Source organism: Phacochoerus africanus, chromosome 11 (genome assembly GCF_016906955.1).
Source record: "Phacochoerus africanus isolate WHEZ1 chromosome 11, ROS_Pafr_v1, whole genome shotgun sequence".
Classification (NCBI taxonomy): domain Eukaryota; kingdom Metazoa; phylum Chordata; class Mammalia; order Artiodactyla; family Suidae; genus Phacochoerus; species Phacochoerus africanus.
This window is the reverse complement of record NC_062554.1, coordinates 124,427,164-124,448,938: the sequence shown is the minus strand read 5'-3', so window position 1 is coordinate 124,448,938 and position 21,775 is coordinate 124,427,164. Positions and strand designations below refer to the sequence as shown.

Here is a 21,775-nt window from a genome sequence, read left to right as displayed (position 1 = left end):
GGTTTAGTTATTTTTATTTTCCTTAGTTTCCAAGTGACTTGCCTGAGTGGCTCAATTTGAGGGCTAACTGGTGGTGGTGGATCATTTTAACCTCCTAACTGCTTGCAGGTTTACCACACAGAAGCCAAGAGGGTCTATCTTCCAAATACTCGTTTGAGTTTTTCATCTTCTCTTTCCTCCACCAAAAAAAAATCCTTTTTCCTTCGTTAGATTTTCCCATGGTTTTAATGACACTCTATTTATGATAAAACCTTGAAGATGGCTGGGTTATAACACCACTAAACAGATCACCTGATGAGCCCAAATTCTTACGGAGAATTGAAGCAGTGTGGTGCAAGTGTGGAAATATTTATAAGTCATGATGAGGGGAATGAAGAGAGGGGAATGCAAATCGCACTTTACTCAAAAGAGCAACCTCACCGTGTAGCCAGGGACAAAGGTGCCGGGCTGTGTGGAGGCTGCAGGACTTCAGAGGAGGGAGGGGTCAGGAGGCCTCTAGGCTCAGCGGAGCACCGAGACCTCTCCACTAACATTTGGGGCTTCTGCAGCCCAGCAACTCCCTGCATCCAATTCAATTACTCATTTTTAAACCTATGGAAGTTCATGACTCCGGGTAAGGTTCATCCAAAGAATAAAAATGCATGACTTGGGCGAGAAATGAAAGAGCCAGTGTGCTGCGAAGACAAAAAGGATGCAGCAAGGGGTGTGCACACCCCCTGGGCTCCTGCAGCATTAAAAGGGATGACCTGGGCCTGCGTGCATGCCCACTGCACACACAGATGCAAATGTGAATCCACCCCCTTCCTCGACAGGGAGAAAGCCTACAAAGATGCGGGCAATAGCTTAGCTGTCACCCCTGCACGACGTCCATCAGCAGAAAGGGGGCCTACGAAGCCTAAGAACCTGTCGACAGGTGAATGACGAGACTTCACTCCAGATTTCAACAAATCCTGCTAAGTGTCAAGGCATGAAGACTGATTCCATCCCTGGTTACGAGACACGCCTGAGAGAACAGCCAGTCCACAGGTGCTGGTAGAGCTTGCTTACAATATCTGGAGCATTAAGGATGCGTCCCTAGATTTCAAAGCAGGAAGGTGAGCAACCCAGCTGGGGCAGCAGCTGAGTCACCTCGCTCTCATGACTCTTTCCTGGATTGGCTATTTTATGACCAGGTCACCTGAGGTTCCCAGATTGCTGTTGGTGCTTAAAACACCACACACATCCCCTTGCAGATGGCAGAAGCAAACAAAAGGAAGGAATTCTTGCCTACACTCTACTTCACTGGCCTAAGCATAAGCTAAGTAAGGGGCCAGAAGTCACTTACGCAGCAAGTCTGGCCAGCCAAAATCCTCCCCAAATGGCGAAAATTCTAGTCATGTCAAAGCTGACATTTCTGATCTAAGCTCCTTGACCAACAGACTGAAGCAGCCGTGTATCGCAGAGGAAGATGGATCTTTCGTTTTCACATGCCGCCATGGAAATGGGAAACTCTGGGAATTCCTTTATCACCTCTCATCACTTTCTCTTTTGGGGGGACACAGTAGATAGTATCACTGTCACCAATACCTCGCCCTCCCCTGCATCCACGCCCTTGGCCCCGTGACTCCACAGTTCCTCCCAGCATAAATAAATGTGGGATTTGGCCAGTGCAATGTTGGTAGATACAACCCAAGTGAAGGCTCATGTGCCTGCAGGGCTGGGACTGCCCCCTTGCTCATCCCATTTAGCGTGCTCAGAGCACGCCCTGTTAGCTCGGTACTCCAAAAACAAAAACAATGAAAGGCAGGTAGCACAGACAAGGACCAAACCCACGGCCTAGGGCCAAGCCCAATGCAAATAAATCAACCAGCCTGCAGATGCAGGACGGAGAATAAATGGCTACTGACTGATGTCACTGAGTTTTGGAGCGGTTTGCTCGGCAGCATCACTGTGGTAAAAGCATGGGTGAGACAAGGTGTGACACTGAGAAACTGACATTTCTGTCTCTGGGCTTTTTGCTCCTTCTAAGAACATCCTCTATCTCCTAAATAGAGCTCATGCTACAGGTTAGAGTCCCTCAGCTGCCTCTGGATGTGGGTATGGAACCACATATATATATATATATATTTTTTTTTTTTTTGCCTTTTATGGCTGCACCTGTAGCATATGGAAGTTCCCAGGCTAGGAGCTGCAGCTGCAGGCCTATGCCACAGCAACAGCCAGATCTGAGCTGCATCTGTGACCTATACCATGGCTCATGGCAATGCCAGATCCTTTAACTTACTGGGGCCAGGGATCAAACCCACATCCTCAGGGATACTAGTCGGGTTCTTAACCGGCTGAGCCACAAGGGAACTCCTGGGACAGTATTTCAAAGGCTAGATGAAGAAATCAGGAGGCTTGTCATGTCTAGACATGTTTCTATAAGGAAAGAGTCTTCAGATAGAACTCTGCTTTTAATACCTCAAAAACATGACGCGCAAAACACTGTAGAGTGATCAACTGAAAAAACAGACACTCCTTCTGTGGCAAACACCATGTCGAGTGCCTGCGTTAAGCATGATGGGAAGGGATCACGCATATACCTTTTTTTGAGGCTCGTCGGGTGTGTCCATGGGAGTGATGGAGCCCTCCTCTGCCTCCGAGTGGTTTGACTCACAGGATGACACGCTGACAGAGTCCATGCTTTCACCAGAGCTCCCGCTGGCGGTGGACTTGGGCTGCTCTTTGGTGGGCGTGCTACTGGTAATGATGTCTGACCCCAGAAACAGTCTGCAGAAAACATGATGCCAGGCATTCGGGCGCTTACAAATTTGGAATCCATGATTAAGCAAATATTTTAGGCTACAAAGTTTCTAACAGACCACAGTAAACATGTTGTCTCCATAGGTTGTTTCTAACCTCAAAGGACACACAGATTGCTTAGCTATGTTAATCTGAGGTCATTCTGAGTCAATGGTTCTCCATTTTTTGGCAACAGTTTATAGACCACTTTGGCAAGGTCAAAATACCATGGCCACACCCCTATCACCATAGAATAAACTCTGTCTAGGAGACTTAAGAAGAAGGCTGGCACTGCCTTGGACCAAGGAGGAAGACTTCGTTTTCCATCTAGTGAACGAAAATAACCTAAACCCCTTCGCTATAAAACAACTCGATAAGAAACATTAAATTTTTTTTTTTAAAGTTGGGTTGGCAAGACAGTAAGGAAAATCCCTGCAGGCCAGACCCGAAAAGAGAACTGAAAACCAGAAGCACGCAAGCTAACTCTGCAGCTGCTCTGAATGGGGAGTGGGAGGTGCCAACCTTGGCAAACTAGGGACATGGATTTGAACACACACTCAAGATCCAAAGATGCGGGCTCCTGTTCATGTAAGGTGGGGAGTTAGTGCTGACGTCTTTCTACAGAGCCAGGACCCTCAAAGGGCTGCACAGTGAGTGAGTAAAGAGATGAGTTAGAAAAATATCTTCTTACAGGCACGGAAGACAGCAGGGAAACTTATCTGCTGGCCTGAGCTTGGGTGGAAGAAAAATGTCTGCCCCAAATCATGTGTGATCTTAGCCCGCACCTCAATCCAATGTGCTACCTGGCTGGTCTAAGAAAGAGGAATTCTCTGGCCAGTGAGCTTTCTGAAGAAATTATAAATTTAAAACAAAACAAATAAACAAACAAAAAACCTTTCTGGAGGAATATACCTTAGACAGGCTGCAGAAAATTCCCTGACAGAGATGAGCTCACAATACAAAATTACAAAATACACGCAAGGAAATAACCCTCCCAGAGAGTCAACAGGCATAACAAATGCAAATCTCAGCTCTTGAGAACTTCAGATACAAGAATTGCCAGAAAGAAACTAAGGATTCATTCATTCATGCTTCAACAAATAGTGTCTACCATGAGCCAAGCTATAAACCAAGCATGTTTAAAAAACATAGAAGACATAGGAGAAGAAATTGACAACAGGAGTTGAGAGCAAGACACTCTGACAAAAGGACAGAAAGATCATTTGAAAAAAAAATTAATTCTAGAGTGAAAAACATAGTGATTTAAATTTTAAAGCTCAGTGGAAGGATTAAATAAATGTTGAAAAGTTGTTAACTAGATGATAGGTCTGAAGAAAATCCTCAGAGATCAGCATCAAAATAGAAAGACATGAAAAGAGGTTAAAAGACAGAATGGAGTAAGAAATGCCTGCATGTATGTGAGGAGATTTTCAGAAAACAAATGAGAGAATGGAAAAGGGACCATATCTGAAGAGACGGTGGCTAAGAAGATGGCAGAACTGGGGAATCACATGAATCCTCATATCTTGGAACCGTATCTTGGATAAATAAGACTAAATCCCTACTTAACCTGCAAAAAGGTATCTATCAAGGACAAAAGTTCTCCAAAGCAACATGGCAGGGGGTATAATGCAAAGGAACAATAACTAAACAGATGTGAGACACCTCAAAAGCAACAAGAGACGTCAGAAGACGTGGAATCATATCTTCAAAGTGCTGAGTGAAAATAACCGTCATCGATGAATTCTATACCAATCTACTATAATTCCAAGCATGACGCCAAAATAAAGACTTTCTCCGGAGTTCCCTGGTGGCCTAGCAGTTAGCATTCAGCACGTTCTCCCCTGTGGCCCAGGTTCAGTCTTCGGTCTGGGGACTGAGATCCCACATCAAGCCACTGCATACTGTGAAGGAAGGAAGGATGGAAGGAAGGAAGGAAGAGGGAGGGAGGAAGGGAGGAAGGTAGATTTTCTCCGACGGTGAGTTTTACCACTAACAGACAACAAGGAGTGAAGGCATAAGATGCAAGAAGGACTGGCATGTAAAGAACCTCAGCAGATGGGCCCAAACCTAAATAAGGATTAACCACATGAAATAACTATAGTAGAAGCAACGAAGGTGGGCTTGGTTTTGTAGTTAAGTATTTGAGGAATGATAAGCTCAAATCCCAAGACCTAAAGCACACCTTTGTCCTGTCTCATCTCCACGCCATCGCCTCTTGCCCCAGTTCCCCTCTCACTTCCTTTCCTGGACCTCCAAGCACTAGTGGGGCTCTGCGGGAAGAGCTAAGCTCTGACTGCAATTCACCAAAGAGAAAATAATGCTACTGCCTTACTTCTCCATGATTTACAAGGTAGACCTTTGAAGGCTGTGAACTAGTGGTCCTCAGCCCATTAACTGAGTCTCCAACTGAGAACTAAGTTGTTCTAAGACTAAAGAGTCTTCCACTGTACAATTCCATGAGGTCATTCTGCTCTGTAAAGGTTAATTCTAGCTCAGTACTAAGCACCTCTGAGCTTCAGATGTGGCATTCTTTCCCCTAAGGCTCCAAAATTCTCTCCAACCTCTTTGGATGATGGGTCATTAAACGTGGGGAGAGCAAAAAATACATTCTAAGCATTTGTAATAAATGCTAAGATCATAAAATCTTTGAAAATGAGTGGTATACAAACAATGGAGAAATCTGAAGCAGGTGCAGGAGAGAGGATGTCGAGGGCAGGAGGTGTGAGCAGGGAAGGCTCACGAGCAGGTGACATTCCAACAAAGATCCAGAGGACGCGAGGGAATGAGCCGTTTGGCTGAGGAACAGTGTTGTAAGTGGAAGAAATGGCAGATAAAGATGAGTGTGCCCAGGGTGGACTGGGTGGCTGGACTGCACAGAGTAGAGTGAGTGGGAAAGGTGAGGACAGCAGAAGGGGTGGGCGGACAGGGCTGGGATAATGCCACAGACCCTCAAGAGTCTTGGGGCCACTGTAAAGACTTAGGTTTGAATCCAAAGGGAGACCAGCAATCCTAAGTTAGCTACGCCTGGCACTGAGCGGGGCATCCGTGGGACGGGCAAGGTTCCGGCCCTCAGGTGGCTACCATTCCACTGCAGGTGGAAGGTACCAATGAGAGTGAGCGGGGCACACGGCCACGGGAGACAGGATGCTCTCTCGGGGGGTAAGGTCTGGGGTCACAGCTGAAGGAGCTAGCCCTGCAGAAAGCTCATGCCAGGCTACAGGAGAGCTAGTGTGAACACCTAGTGCATCCAGTGAGCCACCAGCCTGGCGTGGCTGAAGGATGACTGGGAAACGGCCGAGGCTGGATGCTGGCGAATGAGGGGAAGTGTTGGACGAAAGGAGAGGGAGAGAAGACTCGGAGGAGGTCACACTGGGGCCGTGCACAGGAGAAGCTTTAAAGCAAGGCTGCAGCCTAAGCTGGTGTACGCATAACAGATCCCAGACTATTTGGCGGAGACTAGCTTGTTGGAGCAAGGGTGGTACCAGAAGCTAGGAAGGATGGTTCTGGAATGGTCCAGGTAGGAGATGACGGTGGTTCATACCAGACAGAAAAGTAGAGAAGAATGAATGGATTTAGAAAACGTACTGTGTTCATGACAAGCTACTAAACAAGCGAGTGAAGTGACTCCGGGGAACTTTGTTGAACCCGCTTCCCCTCCCCCACTCTGCTGGGACCCTCTTGGGGCCCCGGGACCCCAGGGCCACACTCACAGGCTGAGCCTCTTCACCATGCTCTTCCGAGGCTTGGGCGAGGTGGCGCTGGCGTCGGCAGCCGCTTCGATCTCGCAGGAGAGGGCATAGCTGGGGGAGAAGGGGGAGCCGTGAGGGCAGAGCTTGAGAAGGGGACACTTAAATTCACAGGACCTGCTGGTGTCCTCTCAGAGGAAGGCTCTGAGTACTCGAAGTAAAGAGATGTCCCGTGGTGTTCTGTGACCCGTGTCCCAGGGTGCTGACTTAATGACCAGATTTCACAAATGGGCACATGTGCCCCCTCCCCTCAACACCCCCACCCTCCCCACTGGCACTTGGACTGACTCTGTGTCATTTTGCAAGCCTCAAAGACTTGGAGTTGTCTGCTCTGGCTGCCCCGAAAGCTGACTCCTCTGTTTTCCTGATCACTCTTCATCCCATTTCGGGGCCACAAGAAAAAGCATTTTTTTTCTTCTCTACCGCCTCCCTCCTATTACTTCGTGTGTGGACACGCTCAACTTAGTGTTTATCTATGGGAAATGAAACAATAGACTTTCATCAACTATCCGATCTTCAGTAAATAGACATAGGCAGTTATGTTATCGATAAAAATATCTACGTGTGATTTTTAGCTGCCGTTCTAAATTTAAAATGCTCCAGATTCAGATATCTCTTCACCAGGCAGATATAACATCTACAGGCACAAGAGGAATTTATATTCTGCCTTGAAATGTCATTTGTTTGTTTAAAATTGTATGCCTGCACCAGTGGCAAAATGTCTTTTATAAAAACTTGGAGCTATAGCTAGGAGATGGACTTGGCTCTAGGGAGGTGAGGAAGGGCGAACATGGTGAATATTAGCTTGGTAAGTTGCTGATGATCTGTACTTTTTTAAAACCTAGAGATGCATCCAGGTAGCTGGTCAAATAGAAGGATTCATTGATATGGAAGTTATTCCAATATGAATTTCAGCTGTAGGGGTTTTATAAAGAGCAAGGAAAAAAATGGAGTATGTTTAATGAGATTCCTTTAATCATTTAAAAGTCAGCTGTACAGCTGGTATTTTGGGCTTGAACCTTCTGATCCAATCCACCAGCCATGCTACGTATGTTTCACATGTGAGAGGTATGTACACGGAGAGCAAGTTCATACCAACTGATCATCAGACCAGAACATGTAGAGAGGCAAGAACTGTTCTGTTGGCTACACGGCCAAGAAAACAATCTGCACTAACTGACGAGTACTCTGAATCAAGGTTTTAATGGAACAGGACCAAGCTATTCTGAGATTAAAAAGGATCTCAGAAGCCGTCTGTCTTTCAAACGAGGAAACGGGCTTTGGGGTTTACACGATCTGCTCAACTTCACACATCCACCATCAGAGCTTAGCTTATCGAGTCAGGCAGACCTGAGTCTGAATCCAGACTCTACCACTGGCTAGTTACAACACTTCTCTAAACCTCAGTTACCTCATTGGCAAAATACCTACTCTGTGGCCAATTTCACCCTCCCTGATGAAAAACTTTCAAGGAACTCCCCTGGTCTACAGCAGGGGTCAGCAACTATTTTCTGCAAAGGACGAGAAAATAAGCATTTTAGGCTTTGCAGGCTATGTGGTCACTGTGGCAACAACTCTGGTTTTAAAGCAAGAAAGCAACCATAAGTTAAGATGTAGAAGAATGAGCTGTGTTCCAATACTTTATCCAACGCTACTGAAATGTTAATTTTGAGTAACTGTGCCATGTCACAATTCACTTCTTTTGTATTTTTTTTTTTCCAGCCATTTAAACATGTGAAAACAGACAGGAGGCTGGATATGGTCTGTGAACCCTAGTCCTCTGAGCTGCGGGGGCAAGACCACGCGCCCTTGCGGAGCCCATATTCAAGGCCCCGGAGTTCGTGTACCTGTCCCTGCTCATTAGTCTTTATTTTGAAAACGGCCCCTAGTGAACCAGCCACAGTACAGAGTTCTCGCTGTCCTTCCAAATGCCAAGCCTGTCAGGCCACCAGCCCTCTGCTCAAGTTCCTCTCTCTGTCTGGAATGTTCTTTTCCAGCTCTCCTGGAGAAATCTTTTCCTCAAAGCCCAGCCCAAATGTTAATGCCTTCATGATGGATTCCCCATCTCCTCCCATCCTTGGTTCCATGGATTTTTCCTGCCGGTGGGTCCTGTAGTACTTGTGACCCACTGGATTTCAATTCTTCGTGAGTCTGTGCCTTCTCCCCACTAGAAAGCTCCCTCAAACCAGTTAACAGTAGTGACACACGTGGCCGTGATGGTGGCCGTGGTAGGAAAGACGAGAGACACTGAAGATGAGAGACATCCTCACAAACATTTTATAGAGGAGGATCTTGAACACCAGGCAGAAGAAGTGACTTGTGTAAGGTACAAAGATAAATAAATGCCAGCGAATTCTGAGGCCCTCAATCCGATTCTCCCTGCTGTACCTCGATCCTCTGAACACTGAGGATCTGGATCACAGGAGCGGCCTGCTACACGGTGGTCGAATAAATGGCCCACTAGGAAGTGGGAGCAGCATTCCTCTCGCCAGCCCTGCAGCGCCCCCGTGAGGGTCAATGTGCCCGCCTACCTCTCCTCCTCTGTCAGGAGCTGCTGCCCCTGGAACCACTGGATGAACCTTTGGTCTGGGGTCATGCAATAGCTGTTGCAGGCAGACTGTAAGAGCTTGATTTGGGCAATGACTTCAAATTCCTAAAGCACACAGAACACCGAAAAGGAAGCATGAATAAAAAAGCCAAGCAAATGGACATCTTTTCAACATGAAAACACACCGCTTTCGGACCGACGGTGGAGAAAACCACTTAGGAGAGCCCTAAAGCACAGGCTTCCTTAGAAATAAAGCAGCTGAACAACTCACGCGGTCCAACTCTGCTTCACTGAGGTCTTTGTATGCTTTTGTGGCCTAGCCTGCTTTCTCCTTGAAAAAGCAATTTACATGAATAAAACAAGCAACCAAAGCAGCTCAAAATAGGTACCACCTTAGGTCAGAGTGGCTTCTTTATTTCTCTTTTCCATTTTCACTCTTGGGACAGAAAAGTTATGTGGGTTTTTTGGGTTTTTTTTGTTTTTTTGTTGTTGTTGTTGTTTTTTAAGGCTGAGTCCTTCTAACATGTACTGAAAAATTCTATTTCCTAAAAGCTAAAGGGAGAAGTTAAGTCAGGAAGCGCCCGGCTTCCCCACCCCCATCTTCTTCAACCCATACCCCTCAATAAATCCGTTTTGGTAGAGGGTTGAATATCTAAACAGCCCAGGGCCTCGTAAACTCGAATGTTTAGATTTCCTGAATCCTTGGGTTTTTACTGCTCCAGTAAATCATTTCACTCCATCTTTTAAAGCTCACAAGAGAAGCAAGTGTATAATTATGTCCAAAATTATTTATACTTCTTTAGATGTTTCAAAAAAGATTTCTGTAAGGCAGCAATGACTGTAAGCTTGCGCTTTAGATTTTACACTTAAACTTTCCCAAAGTCTAACATGCTGGTCTTCAAAGGAAAAAGATTACCCCGTGGGGCCATTCTCTAGTTAAAGGACAGAGACGGGTACCGTGGAGGCAACAGCGGAAGTTATGGTTCCACGACCGAAGGAGCCCAACGACTGGCAGACTCCATAGGTGTCAACTTCCCATCCAGTGACCTCAACCCTTGGCCTCAGTATCCCCCAGGAACGCGTGCCATCCTACGCTGCCAGGGACAGAGGACTTACAATCGTCCAGGGTAGCATATCTTGTTACTTATGAGTTCAGCCTGGTTAGTTCCTGAAACTTTGGTTCTAACTGCAATGTCATTTCCTCCTGGAAGCTGCTCTGACCCCACGAGTTGGGGATAAATGCCCGCACATGTGCTCCCATAATATCCACTGTTTCCACTCATGAGCCCTTATCAGGGCTATATTATAACTGCCTATGTGTCTACCTTCTTCCTTGATTATGAACTTGGTGAGGGCAGGGAGCTCTGGATTTTTTTCTGCTGCAACCCCCAAACGTATCACAATGCCTGACCCATGTCAGGTCTGCAGTCAGCATTCGTGCGCTCAAAGAATGAATGAGTAACTAAAGAACAAGGACAATGCTCTGGAGTGACGTTATTATTTTGCTCACTCCGTTTCCTCTGAATTATTTAAATCCACCATTTCAACACTAAAACCACAGTGAATTTTCAAAGCTCTGTTTTATTTAGTGCAGTGCAGAAATGCTTTACTCTCCACAGAAAAATGCAAATTCATGCTGAATGCTCCACAGGAAAGGCCGAGAATCATTAGCCGCATGTAACAATGCAGACCATTTCCTGTCCTCTCTCCACCAGGCCATCTTCATCAACGCTTCTAGCTCAGAAACGCTTCCGAAACCCTTTCTCCTCCACAGAATGAACCTGTTACTGCGGAAGCGGATTGCAAAGAAAGAGATGGTGAGGGGGTCAAGACAGACACGTGGGAGTTCTCTTGTGGAGCCGCAGGTTAAGGACCTGGCGTTGTCACTGCTGCGGCCTGGGCTCCATCCCTGGCCCAGGAACTACCACATGACACGGGGGCAGGACCGATCTGAACCCTGGCTGTGCTGGCAGGTGACGCTGGGCAAGTTACTTCCTCTCTCTGAATCCTGGCTCCTTCATCTTTGGATTGAGGATGATAAAACCTACCCCACAGGGCTCTCGGGCAGTAACACATGGGAAGATGCCACGCAGGACAATATAAGATAAATTTTAGTTCAGTAAATGCTAATTCCCTTTTTTTTTTTTGCCTCTATTAAAAACTGAAGTCTTCATTTCTTTTAACTTCTTTCATCCCCAAATAAAGTAAAATGGAAAACCACAGGTGAGACCCCTACTCACCCTTCTCCTCTTCTCAAAGTTTATCAGTCCACCCTGAAAAAAAAAAAATTAAAAAAAAAAAGAGTGACAAACCAAGCTACTTTGAAACACAGACCTATTTGTGCTAGGTCTTATTAAAATAGCTCAAAGGGATAATAAAGTCACAATTATTATTATTATTTTTTTTTGGTCATTTTGCCTTTTCTTTTGCCTTTTTTCTCTGCTGGCCTATGCCAGAGCCACAGCAACGCGGGATCCCAGCTGCGTCTGTGACCTGCACCACAGCTCACAGCAACACCGGATCCTTAACCCACTAAGAAGGCCAGGGATTGAACCCGCAACCTCATGGTTCCTAGTCGGATTCCTTAACCACTAAGACACGACGGGAACTCCTAAAGTCACAATTATTAGCGACACCATAATTATGCTACTGTGGAGGAAGAGATGCATCATTTGCTTAAGAAAAATAGTCTTTTAATGATAATAGCACAGGATAGGCAGACAGGCTTCTCTTAAAACGTCTGAAACCAACTAAAACAGTAATGATGAAGGATTTCCAACACAGAATCCAAACACATTTGCAGAGCTAGTCAAGGCAAAAACTTGAGTAAATGTTCTGTTACACTTTTTTTTTTTCTTGACCAAAAGCAACAAAACAAATGGCCATTGACTCATTACTAGAAACCAAATTGTCAATGGTTTATCAAAAGGGAAGTCGTTTCTAATAACATCACAACAAGAGTTAAGTTTCAATTCTCCACCTGCCAGCTCCTATTCTCGGTAGGCTGAATTTAACTTCTCCATCAGTGGTCACGCCCCACAAATTCCCCAACCCTTAGGAGTGTTTCCTGAGATAAGCTGGGACAGAGGATGTGAAGAGGCAGAGAGCCTCTCTCCAAGAGCGAGCAGGTCCACAGCCCTGAGGACGACCTTGGAGGTGGGTCCATGCAAAATAACTGCTACGCCTTCTAATCCTGATACAGTAAAAAGCGGGTGGACTGCATGTGATTGTGTGATAACCAGGAAGGTGAGATAAATTTAAACATACAAAAAATCCTCACACTGCATCACAAATACCAAATCCCTTCTCCACGTAATATTCGATTGTCACTGACAAGCAGTTTATTTGATTAGGTTTTACTCCTTTTCCAATTCTCAGAAGGAGAGAGAGGGAGAGGGATGGGGAAGAGGCAGGCCGGTGGGTGGGGCAGGGAGGGGGGATATGAAACAAAAAAAGGGATATTTAGACCCTATGGATCTGACTGACCCCCGCCCCCGGCAGGTAGACTGTTACGGCTTATCTTTCCCTCAGCTCCACCTGCCGAAGTCCCACCCAAAATCACGGCCCCGCGCAAACCCGCTCCTTTGTAAGGCCCTGCCATGACCCTCCCCCCCCCCCACGTGGAGCCCCTCTACTCTCACCGCATTTGTGCTTGAATCCTTACTATCTCCATCCGTCACTGCCTGCTTCCGTCTATACCTTCCACTGGATTGTGAGCCACTGCGGGCGTTACTCATCCCTGTATTCCTCACAGCACCCAGCACAATGCCACAGTCACAAAGAGGCCGCCACACACTGACACACGTGCTTTTCTCTCTGGGGTAACTCAGGAGAGGGCTGCGCGTCCCCCCGCCCCGGCGGCCAGCACTCACCTCGATGTAGTCCTGGAGGGCGGTGTCGAGCATGGTGAGGTCTGTCAGGAAGGTGCCCAGGTAGGGCACGGTCCCCTGCATCACGCCCTGAGGAGCAAGCGCAGCAAAACCATCTGTCAGTGGAAGCTCAGGGGCTCACGGCCTCTGCGCTGGACCAAATGGACCTGCAGTCCACGAACTCGGGCAGTGGGTGTTACATGGCTGGGGGACCTCGACACCATTTGGAGAATACTTAAGGACCATTCAAGGCCTGCTAACCTCCATGAAAGAGGTTTTTTTTTTTTTTTTGTCTTTTCTAGGGCCACACCTGAAGCATATGGAGGTTCCCAGGCTAGGGGTCTAATCAGAGCTATAGCTGCCAACCTACACTGCAGCCACAGCAACGCCAGATCCAAGCTGGGTCTGCGACCCACACCCCAGCTCATGGCAACGCCGGATCCTTCACCCACTGAGTGAAGCCAGGGATCGAACTCGCAACCCCGTGGTTCCTAGTCAGATTCATTAACCACTGAGCCACGACGGGAACTCCTTGAAAGAGATTTTTTTAATTCCTACACAAAGTCTCCACCAGGGCAGGACCAGGATGCCTGACGTGCGTGAGGCTGGCTGTTTCCTCAGCTAGAGCTGCCTGGAGAGGACACCAAGCGGGGCTGTGTCCTTCAGCCCCTCACTGTCAGCTGCTGTGTGTCCTTCCCTGTGATATACACAAGGTCTCATCCCGAACTAAAATAATCTCTCTTTTTTTAACAGCTATTTTTAACTTGTCTTTGAACAACCAAAAAAGCCAGAAGTGCTGTAAATGTTTCACAGGCTAATTTATGTCACAGAAGAGCCCCATCATTCAAACACGGCATTTCTGATACTTGCCCAGCTTTCCCAAGGAGCAGCAAATCTCCTCAAGCTGGGCTGAGAATATTCACAGCCTGTCGGTCCCTCACCTGCTCTCTCTGGTTCCCCCCGCCTTCGACACTGGAAGTTCAGGGAGCTTTAAAACTACAGCCAATAATGTTCATTAACTACCTTTCAGTCTTCAAGAGGGAGGTATGATGCTCCTTTGGGCACTGAAAAACTAGAAAGATCTGGCTGGGTTTGGGGGTTAGCGAGGAGAGCCAGAAAAGGACTAAAGGGTTGGGACCAGAAGAAAAGATCTCAAGTTCACGGACCAGGTGGCCCCAGCACCCGGGCCCTGGGCCACCATGTGTTCCAAGCTGACCACAGCAGGCATTCCTGTCGGGAGCTGAGGCCCAGGAGGTCTCAAGGCTAAGGTCGCAGTAGCTCCTAGGTGCAGGAGTGGATGAAGGAGGACAGCAAAAAGGACAGAAGTTTTCTTGCCACAGATGTTCCTTCTCTTCCAGGAGGAAAAAAAAAAGAAGTGGAGTTCTCGTCGTGGCGCAGCGGAAACGAATCCGACTAGGAACCATGAGGTTGCGGGTTCAATCCCTGGCTTCGCTCAGTGGGTTAAGGATCTGGTGTTGCTGTGGCTGTGGTGTAGGCCGGCAGCTACAGCTCCCATTAGACCCCTAGTCTGGGAATCTCCATATGCTGTGGATGCAGCCCTAAAAAAAGGACAAAAAGACCAAAAAAAAAAAAAAAAAAAGCTCCAGGAACATGATTTGTGACTCTCTGTGTTTACCTCCTGCTGAGCTGAGTGGGAGTGAGAACAGCTTTCCTACTGACCTCCCAGGGCTGCTGAGAAGAGATGAAGTAAAGAATGGGAGAACTTCTTTGAGGGCAGGGGCACCCTGCAGATGGAAGGTTCTGGTGCCAGGCAGGTTCCCAGCACCCACAAGGGGCGGCTCTTTGGTGACCCCTCAGGCCTTACATACCATGTCCTTCTGGAGCTGCAGCCGCCTCTGAGTCCGCTTCTGGTTTTCTTTCACGCTGCTGTCCAGGTTTGCAAATTTTGAGGTTCCTTCCTAAGAAACAGAAGCACAGAGGGGAGTGATGGAGAAAGATGCTAGAAAGAAGTGAAGGGGGATCTAGTTTCTGGTACAGAACCTCTGCAAAACTACCTGCAGCCATGCACAATGAAGGAGCCTCCAGCGGGTTCTAGGCTGTCTTAGGCAAACACCTGGCTTGTGGAAAGCAGTCTATTCAGGATAGGGCTTGGTAGCCATGGTTTTCCTATTTAGTTATAACATCAATCACTGGAGTTCCTATTGTGGCTCAGCAGTAATGAATCCAACTAGTATCCATGAGGACATGGGTTCAAACCCTGGCCTCGCTCAGTGGGTTAAGGATCCAGCATTGCAGGGAGCTATGGTGTAGGTCGAAGAAGTGGCTCGGATCCTGCATTGCTATGGCTGTGGTATAGGCTGGTGGCTGCAGCTCTGATTTGACCCCTAGCCTGGGAATCCCCATATGCCACAGGTATGGACCCAAAAAGCAATAAGTAAATAAATAAATTAATTAAAATTAATCATTAATATAAGGCAGGCAATTCCCAGAACTGCAATTTTTTTTACACATCCCAATATTCACTTGAAATAATCACATGCCCTAGAGTTGAACATCTGTTCCTCTGTACATTTTGTGATTTCTTGATCTTGGCCAGAAATGCATGTGCCAGCATTTTGCGAAAGTAAAGGGACCATGTCTGTGGTATGTCCTGGCTAAATGAAACGTTGGTGCCGGAAGTTTTCTGAGGAAGTCCAGCACACATCTCTGGAAGCCAGACCTTCGTACATCCCCGCCTCCCGGCCCCGAGTCCATCCGCCAGAGTTGCCTCCCAGGTCCGGACCGCCTACAAATCAATCCCTCCTCCTGGTGCCTGAGGACAGAGGGCCACCCTTTCTCTATAACAACAAACTCCTCTACATAATGACTCATCTCCAGTTTGCTGACGGCACATAAAGTGGTTTTGGTTTTGTGGTTTTGGGGTCTTGTTAAGTTCTCATTTTCCAGGAACTGCATGAATGGGAGGCAAATGTCACAATTCAGTAGCGCATAACTGGCCATCGTTTTCCCTCAGTCAGTTTTCCTGGGTTTATTATGTTACTGCAGCATGTGACCTGTCACTGCTGAAGGACTGCAAGGGGACCTCCTCCAGTGACACAGCCTTTCCAATGACAGTGCAGCATCAGGAGCTCACACCATTCGCTAGCCTTCAGCGGGTCCAGGTACGTCACTGGGCAGAACCCAGAGGGACTCGTTACCTACCTCCAGCCTCCCTATTATACGTGATAACATGAAGCCGCATCATTTAATGATCTCCTGCTATTAGCTTTTCCTGGGGAGGAAGGAAAGTGGCCCAAAGGTGCCATTTCCTATTCCAGGTGGTTGTGAGTCCTCCCAAATTCTTAAGAATCTGCTTGGAGTGAGGAATCACTTCTCTCTGACTTGCATGCAACTGTCCATCTCTTTCCTGAGTGGAGGTCCTTCTGGTTCCTGTCCAGCTTCATCACCGGCAGACGTGTAATGTATGGACATTACTGCAAACAGATCTAAAATTCTTAGGAAGGAGTTCTGAAAAGTTACGAGGCTCCTGAGAATCACAGAGCCACAGAAGTGGGAGGGAGCTTAAAAGAGCACTTAGGACAACCTCCTTACCAGGAGGAGAAAGGCCTGACACTGGGAGCTGGAGGACAGGCTGATTGCATGACTTCATGTCAGAGAGATTCCACTTCTGGCTGGAAAGCTAAACTGACACGGGTCGGTTCTTCCAGATAAGGTGTCAACTGACAATTCACTGCATGCTAGTTCCACTGTGGTGCAAGGGGTTAAGGATCTGACTGCAGGAGTACCCGTTGTGGCTCAGCAGCAATGAATTTGACTAGGATGAGGATGTAGGTTTGATCCCTGGCCTTGCTCAGTAGGTTAAGGATCTAGCGTTGCCATGAGCTGTGGTGTGGGCCAGCAGCTGTAGCTCTGATCTGACCCCTAGCCTGGGAATCTCCATATGCCGTGGGTGCAGCCATGAAAAGAAAAAAAAGGGAAAAAAAGAATCTGACTGTAGAGGCTCGGGTTGCTGTGGAGGTGCAGGTTTGATCATTGGTCTGGCACAGTGGGTTAAAGGAGCCAGCATGGCCACATCCGTGGTGTAGCTTGAAACTGCAGCTCAGATTCAAATCTCTGGCCTGGGAACTTCCATATGCCACAGGTGCGGCCAAAAGATAGATAGATAGATGGATAGATGGATGGATAACAGCTCAGCAGTTAATGGTAATTATGCGACCAGGCCTGCACAGCTCTACTACCTTCTGCCCCACATCTGACTTCAGCGTGTTCGGAGCTTCACTGAATAGACGTCTTCACCAGAGCCGAATGCCTAGGCCTTTCTAGCAACTGTTTCTACCAATCCAACCCAACTCCTCTCACCAAGAGCCCCAAGAACCAAGAAGATTTGGTGGCATTTCTGCTTTCCTGTTGTTTTGAGCTGTGTGGACTCTATAGATCACCTGCTTGGATTGACACAAGTTTCGGAAATCCTAAGGAGGTGACAGGTTTAAGATCATCTTTGAGTAACATAAAAACATTTGTTTCCAACAATTAAAAGGAAAACCATAGATTTTTGCTAATTAGGATGTTGCCTCGACCACAGTACTATAGAGGAAACACCTTCCATCTCCCGAGAAGCAGAAGAAAAGACCATTAAAGACCAAGATTATTCAACCACAAATCAGCATAAGTCCAGGAGCGGCAGATTAAAAACAGAGAGTAGCTATTTTTCTCTGCGGTTCTTCTACAAACTGAAGTTGATTGCATTTTATTACAACTGTGCTGAGAATTAACATCCAGAATTATAAACTTCCCATGAAGGATAATAAACAAAGATGACGGGAAAGGGACCTACATATACATATGACCTGCCCAAAACATGCCACTATCATGAATGATAATACACAGACCACACGAATTCATAGCCAAGTTTTTCATTTCTCTGGGATTTCAGCCATATACAAGAAACTTAACTTAGAGCACCGAGGTAAATGTCTACATTTCAGAAAGGTTTATGGGACTTTTAATGTCCAGATATAGCTCTGCTTCTAAGGTTTCAGCCAGAACAGCCACCAGGCAATGAGCTGCACAGTATTCGATTTATCTGCGTTGGAAGGATGACTCAGAGCTATCGGGATTTGACTGTGTGGCTCCAGTTAGTCTAGCTTTCTATTACTGACACGGAGACCACTAAGCCATCTCCTTCCAGCCAGATGAGTTTCCATTTAAAGTCTGCAAATCCGGGGTGGGGGTGAGGCAGGGAGTTAACACGACCTCAGCAGGCAAGCCCTGGTCAGTGCGCAGTGCATCAGGTGAGCCAGGTCCAAAGCCAGACAGCAGCCACCTTGCCCTGCTCACACTGTCTACGCCAAGAAGGGCTGAGGGTGAGCACGCTGCCACGTGAACTGGAAGACCCACCGATGCATGGAGTCAGAGTTTCTCCACACGTGCCACATCCCTCATGTATGAGACATCAGACAGAACAGTGAAAAAGTCCCTGCCTGCAAGAGGCTTCCAGGCCAGCAGGGAGACGGATGCAATGCGCAGGCGCTCCTAGTGGAGCATTTGAGAAGGGCTAGGACAGGGGACTGACGGGCTTCTGGAGCCCAAGGGAACGGACCTTCAAGGAAGGATTCCAGAAGAAGGGGAGTCCTCAGTGAGACACGAAGGAAGAGGGGACCTAGAAGAACAGTCGGGAAAACGGAAGAAGATGCCCTCACAGAAACGAGTGACCTAACAGGTACCAGCTGCTGCCTCTTCTGAGCCTCTCCTCCAGGGCCTGCCCTTTGCTTACACCTGCGGCTTCAACTCTTCTCATTTTCATTTGTCATGCAGACTTTGTGAATACTAAAAATAATTTACATTTGCCCACTGCTGTCAAATATTTCATCTTCATCTTCAAAACAATTCTGTGAGGTCGGCAGACTCAGGAGTGCTGCCGTCTCCAGTTCACAGACAAGGAAGGAGGCTGAGGACATGGACCCTCTGTTCTAATTGTGCAGTTCAGGGCTTCCTCCCACAGGAGCAGTACACCACGGTTTTCTACATAGCTGTCTGCTTCTCCACCTCCCCGCTGAGACTGTACTCTCCTGACGATCAGGGATTGCCCTCGGTGTGCTTGGACCACCACTGCCCAGCACACGGTGAATGCTCAGTCAATACTGAGTTACCACGCTCTACCTGGCCTTCCCTGCCTCCCACTCCCAAGGGGTCGAAAGAAATGTCCTGCCTAAGTGATGAAAGCCCGGGCTTCAGAGCCTCACCAGGCTGGATTCAGATTCTGGCTCCACCACGACCAGGTGTGGGACGTCAGGCACGTTCCTTACCTGCGTCTCGGCCAGCTGCAAAATGACGATGAAAAAAAATCGACTCTATACGGGGTGAGGAGATGCCGGCTGTTGCATTTGGGATGGATAAGCAATGAGATCCTGCTGTACAGCACAGGGAACTATATCTGACCCCTTGTGATGGAACGGGATGGAGGATAAAGTGAAAAAAGAATGTATCTCTATGTATGACTGGGTCACTTTGCTGGGCAGCAGCAAGTGACAGAACATTGTAAATCGACTATAATAAATTTTTAAAAAAATCGACTCTCCAGAAAGGCCGTAAAGATGAACTCTGGACCGTGTTCCACTCTGGGGACTGTTCACCATCAATTATTTGTACCTTGATTTGACTACTTATTCTTGCTCAGTGTCTATATCCACCCACGAGAAGGTGAGCCCCTGAAAAAAGGATCCGTATTTGTCTTCTTCATACTCCCAGGGGCAAATCAAATGCTTGACAAACATTAGGCATTCAACCGATGTCTAGAGAGAGAAAATGAACCATGCCATACCTTTACTAGCCTCAAGTTCAGAGGTCAGCACTTCTCTAATGTTCACTAAATACCACTGACTGACAGATTGTGCAATAAATAAAGGATGTGGAATTGCACGCTTGGCCCCCATCCTCCCAGAAGATGTTTTGCTGAGAAGGATGTTCCAGGCCCTCTCACTCACCTAACTGCCAGCACGTGGCCCTGGCAGGGCCATTTGTGAGGGAGCTACAGGCGGCGACCCGAGTTTCACAATCTGGTTGCATCACAGTGAAGCTGAGGAGCTGGACTTTGGATCGTCTCAGCCACAAACTTCTTGGTTTGGCATAAACCACCCAAAGTTCTGCCTTCTAATCCCTTAGGGATTTCTCGGGGGTAAGGCACGAATCCCAGGAGCCCCCAAGCTACTCCTCCCTGGAATGGACTCCAGGGCTGTCAATACCCTCACCTTCATCAGTAGTTCCCGGCTGGTCAGATGGTTATTATGGTCTGAGAAGATATCTGAGAGTTCTTCAAACATCAGCATTCGGTCCCTACAAAAGAGGGATTAAGAAGATATTTACAGAGGAAGATTAGTCAAAGCCCAACGTCTTTGCTGTGGCGTGGTGGCTTAAAGATCCAGCGTTGTTATGGCTGTGGCACAGGTCACAGCTCTGGCTCGGATGTGATCCCCAGCCTGGGAACTTCCATCTGCTTAGGGTGCAGCAAAAAAAAAAAAAGAAAAAAAAAATCCAACACCTTTGGCCCAATTGTCCTCAGTACCCCTGGCTGCAGAGGGATTGTACTGAGCTCAGGATCAATGGGCAAAGTAAGCACAGATGAAGCCAATGACCTTTTTGATGCAGGGTGGCTGATTTTTTTTTTTTTTTAAAGGTAAGCACGGTCACCCATGTGAAGAGAGGGCTCTTTTCTAACCACGCATGTTATAGTCATAAAGATTCTTAAATTGGGTATTAAGTTGTCCAATTGGGACGTGTTCTCTTCAGCAAGTTAAAAAAAAAAATTCTCTTCTGGCAACATATCCACGGCTCCACAGGACCTGAGCACTCGTCTTGACCAATCCCCTCAACTTAAGAGATGAAGGTGCCGAGGGCAGGGATTTGCCCAAGTGTCCACTACTAACTGCCGAGAGCTGCCGTCCAGAACCCAGGCTTCCGGAGTCACAGGCCAGTGCTCTTACCCTCAGAGTCAGAGGAGATGGTGGAATCAGGACGGGCGCTGTAGCCAGAGGAGGTGGGATCAAATCCCACCTCTGCCATGCACTCCCTAAGTGATCTGAAACCAGCTGCCCAACTTCCTGAGCTTCCATTTGCTTCTCTGCACAATGAAGGGCTCACAGCCTCTGTAGGATGGCTGTGAAAGTCACAGGGACAGAGCCTGCTCCACCCGGGGCCCCTCCCTCGTATCGCAGTCTCCCTGGGCCTCAGGCTTTTCTCTAACCCTCCGGTGTAACTGACTGGTTGATTCTGAAGGCCAAGAACTAACAGGAGCCGCATGCAACACTCTCACTATTAAGAATTTATGTGTTTTACAATGAGTGCGATAGGACTCTTAGAATAAAACCATTAAAGCTATTTATATTTGGAAAAAATCATTATGAACTTAATTACACGTGACCCTAAAGAGAAATAAATACATGTCTTTGTCCACTGAAAGTTATTAACATAAAGGATTATCAGGAAAGTGATAAAACCACATAAAATATCTAACCCTGTTCCTTGAATTTAGCAATAGAAACTATGTAAAGCTGATATGGACGCGGTCACTTCTGCGGTGTCCCTACTAAAACATGAACCCACCAAGAAACAAACCGGACACCCGTGTTCGGTTCTATAAAATGGGGCTCTGAGGCTTGTTTTGTGGTGTTCCTTTATTTTTTATTTTTTTGCTTTTTAGGGCTACACTCACAGCATATGGAGGTTCCCAGGCCAGGGGTCGAATTGGAGCTACAGCCGCCGGCCTACACCACAGCCACAGCAACTCGGGATCCAAGCTGCATCCGCGACCCACACCACAGCTCACAGCAACGCCAAATCCTTAACCTGCTGAGCTGAGCAAGGCCAGGGGTCGAACCCGCATCCTCATG

The 21,775-nt window shown here is 47.4% G+C and overlaps 1 protein-coding gene across 2 annotated transcripts in view; it reads right to left on the bottom strand.

The window, feature by feature from the left end:
* The window catches only part of RGL1 (ral guanine nucleotide dissociation stimulator like 1), a 291,186-nt gene that overhangs the window by 13,553 nt on the left and 255,858 nt on the right, over positions 1-21,775 (bottom strand). For both annotated transcript variants that reach the window (XM_047754302.1, XM_047754301.1), the window contains 7 exons: positions 20,138-20,222; positions 14,759-14,848; positions 12,933-13,019; positions 11,301-11,333; positions 9,044-9,165; positions 6,477-6,566; positions 2,565-2,751 (listed from right to left, as the gene is read on the bottom strand). In XM_047754302.1, the coding sequence (XP_047610258.1) occupies positions 2,565-2,751; positions 6,477-6,566; positions 9,044-9,165; positions 11,301-11,333; positions 12,933-13,019; positions 14,759-14,848; positions 20,138-20,222 (694 nt within the window). The remainder of the gene's footprint in view (positions 1-2,564; positions 2,752-6,476; positions 6,567-9,043; positions 9,166-11,300; positions 11,334-12,932; positions 13,020-14,758; positions 14,849-20,137; positions 20,223-21,775) is intronic.